This window comes from Geotrypetes seraphini, chromosome 1 (assembly GCF_902459505.1).
Source record: "Geotrypetes seraphini chromosome 1, aGeoSer1.1, whole genome shotgun sequence".
Classification (NCBI taxonomy): domain Eukaryota; kingdom Metazoa; phylum Chordata; class Amphibia; order Gymnophiona; family Dermophiidae; genus Geotrypetes; species Geotrypetes seraphini.
The window spans coordinates 66,424,684-66,437,510 of NC_047084.1; the positions used below are offsets into that span (position 1 = coordinate 66,424,684).

The window sequence follows — 12,827 nt, forward strand, 5'->3', positions numbered from 1 at the left end:
AGTATATGGGTTTTGAAAATTGACCTCTTAAAATTAAAGTCAATACCTGCTATAAATATGGTAGTAGTTTCTAGATGGCCGGGTAGCAAATCTACTCCTGAGCTAAGTACTATTACGATAATGACATAAGGAGATGATCAAAGTAGAATAACTTTAGTGAATGGCATAAAAAGAAAAAGACAAGAAAAACTTCCATATACATTACATTACATTACATTAGGGATTTCTATTCCGCCTGTGCCTTGCGGTTCTAGGCGGATTACAATAAAGAAGATTTCTGGGCATTTCCAGTAAATTGAACATTATAATAAAGAGTTTTAAAGGACTGATGATAGCTCGCTAGATAGTTGTATGCCGTGATCTGTTCAAGTAGCAGTACAACTGCGAGCACTTGAGATCCATAAAAAAATCTTTCAATTCAATTTAATGAATGTTATATGGATTTGTGGCTCTGGCAGTAGCCTATATATATTTTGGTGGTAAAAGTGCGTAGCACAAGCTTTTTGAAGGAGTTATCAGTAGTTTATTTAAGGACACATTAAATAGAGTATGAAAAGATAAATCACTCAAGTCATAAGAATGTTAAAATGTAGCCTCTGCAAAAATATTTATAAAATTCGGTGGTTGGATCCATTTACCAAAATATGCCAACAGCTGAAGAGAGGAAAAACCTTCACTGTGCAAGTAAGAAACATTTTTATCATAAACAATAAAGCAAAGTCACTTAATTACAACAGATGTTCTCTGAACATGGCATTTCACAAGACACATGACCATACGACCCCAAGTGGAATTATATTGCAGAGTTCTCTGAAAAATACTAAAGGGACTATTTACTAAGATGTGTTAAGCTGTTTAATGTGGAAATTATTGGGTGTTAACAGTTAATGCAGCATCTTAACAGTTAAGACAAAGATATTTCCCACATTTAACAGGTAATGTGGAAGGAGGAATGGAATAGACACAGACTTTAAGATTTCATTTTCTGTGATAATACCCTTTCCATTTGAGGATTCACTTTTAGGAAATGAGTAGCCTCTACTTTTTCTACTAGCCAAGGAAGAGGAAGCTACAGGCCTGAGGCCTACTGAATCTGCTACTTTTACCTCTCTTTCATTTATTCATTCTTGAAGCTGGGGGGTACAATTGACCAAGATGAACACAGGACATCCATCTTATAGACCCTGAAATAGTGAGCTCTAGTTAACTTTCAAGCACAAAGACAGTGCAGATCAACATAACCTGGCAACCTTTTTCAAAGCAAAAGGAGAACGTCAGAACTGACACTAATAAAGGAAAAACAGCAAACTGCATAGAAGTACTAGGAAAGAAACAGTGCAAATCAAAAGAGAGAGAAGACCCTCCACAAACAAAATGCCTAGCAGATAGGTACTGGGAGGAATTCTCCTCAATCACAGAAACAGAGCTAATAAGATTACTACCCAAATACACTGCACAATTTTCCTACAAAAAAATCCATCAAAAATATACAATTATTTATTAGACTGGCAGAATGACTCAGTAGAAAGGAAGATTAGGTTCAACTATACAGTTGTTATCCACTTTGGGGATTGGATCCTTAGTACCAGCTCATAAAATTGCTGTGATATATTTAGTCATTTAAACCCAGATTCTATAAATGGCACCAACTGGTAGGCAACCTAGTTTGGACGCCTACCAATGTAGGCGCCTGACTTACTTCCCCTTTTATGAAGCTGCATTAGGGTTTTTTTTATCGCAGGCTACGGTGGTAAAAGCTACTATGCTCATAGGAATTCTACAAGAATTTACTGCCACAGCCGGTGATAAAAAGCCCTAACGCAGCTTCATAAAAGGGAGGAGGAGGGTTTAATAATTATTTTTCATTCAAAGCTGATGCAGAAAATCAAGAAATGGTGCATGTTTGCATATGTAAATTAGCTCTGGCAAAATAATTTGAATAAATTTGCATGGCTTTTCAGCTCATTAACAATTATGCATAATTTCTACAATTACATTACTAATCATATACACAGAAAGTCATAAATATAATTACATGGCTGTTTGGTGTTTGTTCACACTTTATCCAATTTGAGAACCACTTTGTAATTTAGCACATCATCTTTGCAACACAAATTGGTCATTGGCCTTCAAATTCTAGTTCCAAATATGTACATTTAATTTAACATTGGAGAACTCAAAATTGCTATTTTAGTATTATCATATTTTTAACATGGATCAAAGATAAGCATTCATCACTGTTTGAAAATGTATCACGTTAATTTTGTCTATTTTCTATACACTACCTCTGGCTCCTGTTAGGATCATAATACACTTTAGCCAATCCATTTCCTGTGCCGATCATAATCTGATTCAGCTTAGGGTGCCATAAACAACGCACAACACTCTGAAAAAAGCAAAAGCAAAATTCATGCCATTATTAACTGTTTTTATGTGGTATTTTTCTTGTGTACAATTCTTAAGCAAGCTCTTACTTTCAAATTAACTTATTTCAGCTGGAAGATCATAAAAGCCTCAGTAAATGTTAGATTTAGGTATCATAATTGAACAAGAATTTTATGTGTTCATTTCTTTTTTGTGTGTTTTCAAACATATTACTTGTGTGGAGGTTAGGGGCAGAGTCAGCCCACGAATATTGAAAATTCACGAATAACTTTTGGGCCGACTCTGATTTACCCCGCCTCCCTCCCGCCTTCCCCCCGGCATCCCGGACCTTACCTGGTGGTCTAGCGGTCTTTTGGGGCAGGAGCGATCTTCCTACACTCCTGCCCTGTGCAGATCACTCATCCAAAATGGCTGCCGTGAGTTCCCATAGTCTCTTGACGGGAGCTCACGGCAGCTATTTTGGATGAGTGATCTGCATGGGGCAGGAGCGTAGGAAGATCGCTCCTGCCCTGAAAGACCGCTAGACCACCATGTAAGGTCCGGGGAGGTCCGGCAGGCGGGAGGGAGGTGGGGATGATTCCGGTTTTAGGACATCACAAATAATCGAAATCGCGAGTCCTAAAACTGGGAGGGGGAGTGTAGTTGAAAAAGAATGTAAATACACGCAGTTTATGGATCTGTTAAGACTCCTCCAGCTAGTGCATGCCAGTTATTTAAAAATTATTGTTATTCCAATTAATGGAGTGACTTTGGCATTAAAGTCTTCCAAACACAACAAGAAAACAAACAATCCAACCAATCTGCAGTAGACAATCTAAAAGAAGAATATTGCAGAACTGGTTTACAAGGGTATAAAAGTCTTATCTTTATTTAAAAAGATGCAATGTAGCTTTCCAAGCAAATGGTCCTCTTGTGTGAGTACAGGCTGGCATTTTAAAAAGATAATTTTTTAAATCTGAGATTCCTCTTTAAATTAATTATTGGTTCGTCAAATGTTTTTTATTAGTGAATATAATTGACAGATATCATTTTTCGAAAACCATATGAAGTAACATAATAGACGACAAAACTAGGTATTCAATGCATTTATAGGCTAGCAGATAAAATTTGCACTTAAATGAGGGTAACCCCTAGAGGTAGTACTGCAAAAAGGGTCATTGCTACTATTTTTGAAACTAAAGCCAGAGAAGGTGGGAGCGGAGGGGGACTGCTCCTGTCCCATTCCACTGGACCACCAGGGATCACTTTCTGGTAACTTCCGGAAGTGGCAAAGGTCTTTCCATGGAGGAGGGACTTGGAATGTGACTCAGGCAGGAGTGGGGATCAGAACTGAGTGAGCAGAAATATCGGGGTAATACAATTGCAGGGGGTAGGCCAAATTAATTAAATTCCTTATTCAGGCCCACCAATATTTAGCTAGGACCTGCATATACCTGCCAGAACCTAGATACGTACTAGCAGCTAGCTCCTGGCTGGTCATACCCAGATATTTAATGTCACTGTCTGGACATGGCCTGGCATTGAATATCCGGTCTAATTTAGCCAGTGACAAATTACAATCAATGCTTAAAAAACACTGTCTGATGCCAGCTGAATATCAGAGGGATAGTAGATAAAGATTTAAAAGGGCAAGTCTACAAAGGGGTGACTACTTTCCTTTATAGAATACTAGTGTAAATGCATGAGTAAATATGCCAGCCATGAAGCTGATGTAAATGTTCACACCTAGATTCTAGAGTTATGTGCATAACTTATAGTATTCAACAGTATAACTAATTTAAGTGTGCATTCTACCCAGACTCTGCCTATGTGTATGCAGTACATGCTATTGAAGATATGTGCATACTTACAGAATACTAGCATTTACATGCAAACTTACTAAGTAACTTTAAACAGCTCCGTACAAAATGACTTCATCTCTTATCTAGTCTGTCCAGGGTTGTAACTAAGGCTCTGTATAAGTTACCACATAGCCCAGTCTCTCTCTCCCGCCATGTCTTATTAATAAGTGAAAAATCATTTCACTATTATTTTGAAGTAAAGCTCTAAATCCTCAGCTTCTATTCTCATTTTGTATCTATCTATGATTTGACTTTTTAGTTTTAATTTCTTCACCATGCTTATATCTACTACTTCTCTGCGAAGGCTATTCCAGGCATCCATCACTCCTGAGAAAAAATGCTTTCTGATATTGCTCCTTAGTCTTTCTTCTTGCGTCTTCCTATCCTATCCTTAGCTCTACTTTTCCTGTGGAAGAAACATTTTTTTGTGCATTAATAAGTTTCAGGTATTTAATATAGTATATTGCTATCTCATTCTTCGCCTCTAGAGTATACATGTTCTTATGAGGGAAGCTTTATCATATCTAGTTGAGTATCTGATGCTGGCATCGTGGAGTCAATTATTTTCATTGTGCATTTAAAGGAACTCTGTATATACCTGAAGAAACGGAGTGTTCCAGTTCATAGAAATCCAGCAAGCACTTGGTGAATAAGGGATGTTATGGTAGTGGGTAGTAAGATGTAATTACACCCTGCCCTGGGTTCATTCATAACCAGCAAATGGAGAGGAATTTCTTTGGCAACCACTGGTTGAAAAACAAAAAGCAGAAGAGCTGCAGGCTCAAAGAGAGTCTCTAGTTAAAAGGGGATCGATTCCGTACAAATGTAAGGAAGTTCTTCTTCACCTAGAGAGTGATAGAAATCTGGAACGCTCTTCCAGGGGCTGTTATAGGGGAAAACACCCTCCAGGGATTCAAGACAAAGTTAGACAAGTTCCTGCTGAACCAGAACGTATGCAGGTAAGGCTAGACTCAGTTAGGGCACTGGACTGCTGGACATGATGGACCACTGGTCTGACCAAGCAATGGCAATTCTTATGTTCTTATGTTTAGGTCTTTTAGTGTCTTCTGGTACAGATCCTTACTGAGATATAACTTCTGAAACTATATGTAGCATATGGAGGGCTAGTTATACCCTCCCTATGCATCCTATTATCCCTTTAGGTATGGCTACCACCATATCACATTGTTTCACTACCTTGAGATCATATAACACAATTTCACTCCAAGGTCTCTTTCCTAGTCTGTACACATCAGACCCCATATGTGCTTTAGACTACATTCTCCCATGAGGAATGTTGGCTCAATTTAAGCCAGTTTAAGATGAGGGCTCATTTGGGAGTTTCCCAGTTTAGCTGCTGACAGCGTGGGAAACATAGGTTGAACTAGATTTGCTGAGAAGCCCAATTGAAGAAAAGTACCTAAAATCAAGAGAGTCCCCTTAAATGCTGGTACAGCTTCATCAATTTAATGAAGCTGCATCAGAATATACATATTCTTTGAAGTGTGACAAACTAAATAGCTGAACCAATAAGCTTCTTCTAAGTTATACTGTACTAGTTTGCAAACCAACAACAAAAAACGTTCATACATCTTAACTGATCAATGGGCATTATTGGATACACCGTGATCAATTCAAACTGAAGCAAAATTCAAAGTGAAAGTAGAGGTGGCTGTTTTGTTTATTAGTTTAACCAGTCTTTTTGAACTTCATACTGTAACTAATGTGGTTCACCACTTTTCAGTGTCAAGTAAATGTATCTTACAGCAGGGCACTGGACAGCAGCCAACAATAACAAATCCTGAGTCGGCCTGGCTCACAGACCGATGTGAACTGCTATACTGCTAACTTGTCAAACATGCATTCTGCACTTAAAAACAATATGGCACGTGCTTCAAAACAGACACAAGGAACGGTCATAAATCACAAACCATCAATCTTCAAAACTAGTAAAGCCTACTCCTGAAGTATCTTGCTTAAAACTAGGGAAAATGTAGTCTCAGAAATTAAATAACTGATACATACATACATACAGATGGGAAAAAGTTACTGTAAACATGAAAAGAGCTAAAACTCTTACAATTATATATTTCCAATCCAATTAAAACTGACAAAAAATGTGTTCAGTGAATCAGTATCAATGTTTCTCTCTTTATCTGCATTTATATACAACAGTATGATCACATGTATTTGTTAAGAAGTATGCATATGGAAAAGTATGTGTCTACTTTTGTATGATTTGTGTAGGCATTCCTTGGGGTATAGTCTGGATGAGGCAGAGTTGTGATATAACATATCCATTTTATAAAATTATTTATTTAAGTATTTATATGCCACTTATAGCCTAAGTCAGTGTTTTTCAACCTTTTTTGGGCAAAGGCACACTTGTTTCATGAAAAAAATCACGAGGCACACCACCATTAGAAAATGTTAAAAAATTTAACTTTCTGCCTATATTGACTATATATAAAGTAATTCTCTTGAATAGGAATCAAATAAACACAAAGAAAGTATTTTATAATTACTTTATTACGAAATAAAAATTATAAAATACTTTATTCAGTGCGAAACCTGGGCCTGTTTGGCTGAACACAAAGCTGATATTCTGGCTGGAATCGAAGAAAGACACACACGTAGCTCTTCGTCAACAGCTCTCAGTCTCTCTCTGTATTTGGTTTTTATAGCATACAAAAATAGACAAATATACCCTCCATCCTTTTTATTAAACCACAATAGCAGTTTTTAGCGCAGGGAGCTGCGCTGAATGCCCAGCGCTGCTCTTGACGCTCATAGGCTCCCTGCGCTAAAAACCACTATTGCGGTTTAGTAAAAGGTGACCATATTGTAAAATATAGACAGCAGATATAAATTCAGAACTGTGCATAGTAAGTGAAGGGAAGTTTTCATCTCTGGGAATTTACCCAGTTAACTATTAAGTTATTTGGGCAAATTCCTTTGAAAACTGTGGTAATACTGCCTCCACTTTGCTAAATTTAAAATAAAATCATTTTTCCTACTTTGTCTGGTGATTTCTGGTTGCACTTTCTTCTTCTGACTGTGCATCCAATCTTTCTTCCCTTCTATCAGCCTGTATGCTTTCTCTCCTCCACACCTCATTCCCTCCCCCAACTTTTTCTTCCTCTCTCCATGACCTTTCTTTCTTTTTTTCTGTTTCTCTTCTTTCCTTCTGTTTCCCTGCCTGCCCCCTTTCTTTCTTTCTCCCTGCCGTTCCCCAAGCCACTGCCACTGCCGCTGCCATCGGGGAACAGGACCCACCAATGGATAACAGGCCCCAAAGCCGACGCATGCTCTCCCTGACGTCAATTCTACAATCGGAAAGGAAGTTCCGCCCAGCCAGGCAGCGATTGGCTGGCCCGAACTTCCTCTCCGACTGTAGAATTGACGTCGGGGAGAAGAAGACTTATCAGCTCGATAGATTAGATCGCCAAGACAAAGTGAGTCCTGGGTGATCGACTCACTTTGCCTTGGCGAGCTACTGGCGCCCCTGCCTCGGGCCCCCTGTCAGCTCCGGGCCCGGCGGCCCTGCGGCACACCAGGCAACATCTCGCGGCACACTAGTGTGCCGCGGAACAGCGGTTGAAAAACACTGGCCTAAGTGGTTTACATTCAGGTACTCAAGCATTTTTCACTATCTGTCCTGGTAGGCTCACACTCTGTCTAATGTACCTGGGCAATGGGGGGATTAATTGACTTGCCTAGGATCACAAGGATCAGCTTGGGATTTTAACCTGTAGATTTAGGGTGCTGAGGCTGTAGCGCTAACCACTGCCAAGACAAAAACTAGGAGAAAAGCCTCCACAAACAAGTCAAGAACCTCCTTCCATAAGCCCAAAAAAGCCTAAGCCATCTTTGGAACCTGGTATTCGCTCAAGTCCTTTTGGAAGGTCACTTTCTTGCTCAAGGTGAAAAGTTTGTAATCCAAATCAAACTAATATTAGTTCATCTGGTGTATCTTTAGCAAAATGGAGGGATCCCATGCTTAGGGCACCCCCCCTTTTCCTTTCCAGAAACTTCTTTAGTCTCTTTATAGAATTCAGTCTTACATGCAAATTCTTATGCAAATCACTTCTTCCCCAGGATTCATCTCGCATGAAACAGTCATTTGGCAGTTCTTAAAATGAGATTAGGTAATCTACTAAACTCCCTTTACCCCCATTTCCTGGGCATTTGACACCACCTCCCCTTGTGACATGACTTTCTTTCTGACGGGTCTGTCATAATCCCAAGTAGAAAGGGATAATGGGGAACCTTCCTTCTCTCATGTCTATTCCATCTCTTGGATCTCTTCTGATGGCTCTGTTACCTGGGGCAGAGCCACATCCATGGGAATCTCCTTCCTCACCCATGGTCTCCCATTTAAAGGGCCAACCCCCTCCATCACTTGAGAGGGAACCACATATTGGCGATGAACCCAGGGAGGCTCCTCTCCACCCGAGTGGTTTTATCTCTAACCAAGGCCCTTGCAATAGGTCCTGGAAAAGGGCCCCATGTTTCTCCCTTTTCCTGCTCAAGACAATGCGTACAATCCATGGAAAAAAGTAAACCTCTCTTAGAGCAGGTGTAAATTTATTCTATGTGTCATCATTTGTGTGCTATTGAGGTAGGATTCAGGAGCCCATTTTACAAAGACACATACTTATGATGTTTTTATAAAACACAATTCAGACAAACTTTCGTCATAGAAAATCAGATCATCAAAAGATGGGCATCATACTGTGGGGCTCTTTGACTAAGCTTTAAGCTTATCCTATCCTTCAATGACCACCTCCTCTCCTTGGTAAAAAAAAATGCTTCTTTAGCCTTCATATGCTGAGGAAAGTGAGATCCTGTTTCTATCAAAAACACTTTGCTGTCCTTGTACAATCCATCATCCTCTCCAGATTAGACTACTGCAACTCTATCTACTTAAGCCTAACTAAGAAAAGCCTCTTCAGACTCCAGCAGATTCAGAATGCTGCGGCTAAGCTTATTTTCGCAAAAAGTAAATTTGATCACGTCTCACCACTTCTGTCCAAGCTTCACTGGCTTCCAATACTCTCCAGGGTCCACTTCAAATGTGCCTGCCTAACTTTCAAGATCCTTCACGGCATTCTTCCTCCCATTATTCCACTATCTTGGAATTCCTCTAACCCCAATTCCACCAGATCCCCCCCAAAATTAAAACTATCCTTCCCGTCTATAAAAGGTATATCTCATGCTGGAAAACTAGGGACATCCCTCCCCTTTAGAATCATCGAGCTCTGGAACAACCTTACATCCCCTCTCCGAAATTCGAGCTCCCTCCAACTCTTCCGAAAACATCTGAAAACTTGGCTTTTCTCAAAAATATAACACCTCCCCCCTCTCTGGTACCCTAAAACCCTCTATTCCTCCTTTACTCTTAATCCACAACCACCCTTGGAGTTCCATTCTATCTTAGTCCTGTAAACAGTGCTGAGCTCTACGATTGTGGAGAAGATGCGGTATACAAACCTAAGGTTTAGTTTAGTTTAAGCAGCTTTTATTGCATGGTAGACATTATCACAGGCCCGCCTTAGTTGCTTTTACATTATAGAAGCAGCTAATATAGTAAAACTGGGCGGAGGAGTGGTCAGCTATGAATGCTAGCAAATGGGTCAGTACAATGCACTAGCTGTCATGTTCGTTGATAGCACAGCTGCAGTTACTGCCACCTGAAGAGGAGGCAGTAAGTGCTGCCGTGCTATTGCCGTGCCTTTTTATCTAGGTGCACCCTTAAAATTCTGTATCTTACTAGTTTTGTTTAACAAATCTCCTATCTCTAAACAAGTACAAACGTGTCTAAGAAATGAAAATTAAATATTGTGAAAAGAGAGGCCCTCAGAATAATATTATCTTTCTTCCCTAAATACAAATGTTAAAGAAGGCACTTTAGCCTATAAGCATTTTGGGGGGGGGGGAATGGTTCAAATCTCTTTCATCAGATAACCTCTATCCCAGGACAAGCAGGCAGGTATTTTCACATATGGGTGACGCCATCTACAGAGCCTGGATGCGGACGCCTCACAAGCTTGAAGAAACTCGAAGTTTCGAGTCACCCGCACTGCGCATACGCGAGTGCCTTCCCGCCCAGCACAGGGCGCGTCTCCTCAGTTCTCAGTTTTTCATGGAGCTGAGAAGTCCCTCTTTGACTCTCTGCGTTCAACTTTGTTCATTTTTTGCCTTCTCTCAACTGCGGTTGGTGTTTTTTCTTCATGAATCGCTGTTTTATTTTATTTCTTTTCTTTTAGTTAAAAAAAATAAATAAAATTTTGTCTTCTTCCGTTCGTTTTCCGGGACGGGCTGCTCGGCCGCAGCCTGCGAGCTTTGACTTTGCAGCGGCTATTTTTCTACCTATGTCCCGGCCTGCTACAGGCTTTAAGAGGTGTAGCAAGTGTCAGTGCGCGATCTCTCTCACGGACCCTCATAGACGCTGCCTCAAGTGCCTTGGGTCGAAACATCATCCTAGGTTGTGCCTGCCTTGCCAAACACTTCAGCCTCATGCCTTCAAGCGTTGTTGTATTCTGGTGGACAAGCTTTTCGAGATGGAGTCTCCGACTGATCCCTCGACTTCGAAGGCGTCTTCGGCCTCGACTTCCACCGAGGCTCCTTCAGCGCCTACTGCTTCCACCTCGAGCGTCATCAGACCTTCATCGTTTGCAGCGGCTCTTGCTTCAACGTCATCTGCTGTATCTTCCCATGTTTCCTCAGGTCAGATAGCTCAGCAGTCGGTTCCACCGGTGGTGATTAAAGTGTCCAAGACTACTAAGTTGAAGCACACTCACACTACCTCAAAGGAACCTCCAGCCAAGGAAGGTGGTCTGGTTTCAGACGCGGATCCATCCTTGCCGGCTTCTTTCCAGACCATGTTAGAGAAGCAGTTAATTCAGTTCTTTACTAACATGGGACCTAAACTGCTTCCTCTTATCCAGCCTGGGTATTCAGCAGACTCCCGCGAGGTCGAGCCGCCTCCTATGCCCCAGTTGGAGCTTCCACACTCTTTGCAGGGAGCAGAGTCTCTGCGAGTCTGGTCTGCCATCCAAGCAAGAAAAGCAAGGAGCAGATTCTTTGAGAGTGCATCGACGAGAATACTCACACTCTAAACAAGCAGAGTCTTTGAGAGTGCATTGAGGTTCCTCCACCAAGCCTCTGGAGCTTCGATCTACAGCCTCTAGCCCTATTCATACATCGGCATCGGCTGCTTACATCTCCGAGGCGAAATCTCATCGATCCTCGAGATCTGATTCCAGACACAGTTCTCACCGTTCGAGGCCTTCATTGAGGCATTCTTCCAGGCATCGTTCCTCGCAGGATAAACCATCTTCTTCGAAGCCTCACTCTACTCCAACCTCGACCAGACCACCGACTCCTCATTCGAGGTCTCCAATGCCGGACATCGAGAATATTCCGGTCTCGATTGCCTCGTCCAAGTCACCAGGTTCCTTTGATGCTTTTTTCCATGCCGAAGCTTCTTCTTCGACACAAGCTGCCTTGATGTCCTCAAGTCCTTCTCGAGGCAAAGCATTGCCAGATCAGCTATCTTTCTCATCTTTCCTGCAACAGATGGCTGTAGACTTGGATGTACAATTGGATACTGGCTCTAAATATTCTAAGGAATATCTAGAAGTCATGCATCTTCCTTAACCTCCGGCAGAGTGTCTCAAGCTCCCACTTCATAAGCTTTTGAACCAGACTTTTGCTCGATGCATGGAGACTCCCTTTTCCATACCAGCATTTCCAGGAAAATTGGACTCGAGGTATAAAACTGTGCATCGCAAAGGGTTTGACAACTCACAGTTATCTCATCAATCCCTGCTTGTTGAATCTTCCTTGAAGAGATCCCATCCTTCCAAGGTTTATGTCACAGTTCCTCCTGGAAGGGAGGGGAAAACTATGGACAAATTTGGACGTTGCATCTACCAGAATGCTATGATGTCCTCTAAAGTCCTCAATTTTAATTTTTATTTCATCACTTATTTTGAATTTCTTCTTTCTCTTCTACCGAAGTTTTTGGCTTATATGGATAACCACATGCATTTTGAGTTTCAAGAAGTCATTGCTTCTTTCTCTCAATTACGTCTCCATCTCCTGCAATCATCTTATGATGCCTTTGAGTTATCTGCCCGAGCAGCTGCTTGCTCTGTGGCTATGCGTCGTCTTGCATGGCTTCGTACCATTGACATGGACTCTAACCTTCAAGACCGCTTAGCTAACCTTCCTTGTCAAGGCAACGACCTCTTTGACGAGTCCATCGAGGCAGCCACTAAAAAATTATCTGACCATGAAAAATCATTTGCTTCAATCGTCAGATCTAAACCAACGCCAGCTCCTGCCAAGCCTACATGCCCTGCTGTTATCTATCAAAGGCGTTTTGCTCCAAAGCCGGCTCCTTACACTCGCTCTCCTCTGAAAAAACAGCAACCTCAAAAAGCAAAAGAAATCCCAACCTTCTGCTTCACCTAAGGCTTCTCAGCCTTTTTGACTGTTTAAAACAGAGCATAACCTCCACCGTTCTGTCTCTGTCTTTTTCCCCCCCTATAGGAGGTCATTTCCATCATTTTTACAACCGATGGTCATTAATTA

At 41.2% G+C, this 12,827-nt stretch overlaps 1 protein-coding gene across 5 annotated transcripts in view; it reads right to left on the bottom strand.

The window, feature by feature from the left end:
* WDR70 (WD repeat domain 70) overlaps positions 1 to 12,827 on the bottom strand; it is a 305,235-nt gene that overhangs the window by 41,518 nt on the left and 250,890 nt on the right. For all 5 annotated transcript variants that reach the window (XM_033932685.1, XM_033932678.1, XM_033932670.1 and 2 more), the window contains exon 14: positions 2,286 to 2,386. In XM_033932685.1, the coding sequence (XP_033788576.1) occupies positions 2,286 to 2,386 (101 nt within the window). The remainder of the gene's footprint in view (positions 1 to 2,285; positions 2,387 to 12,827) is intronic.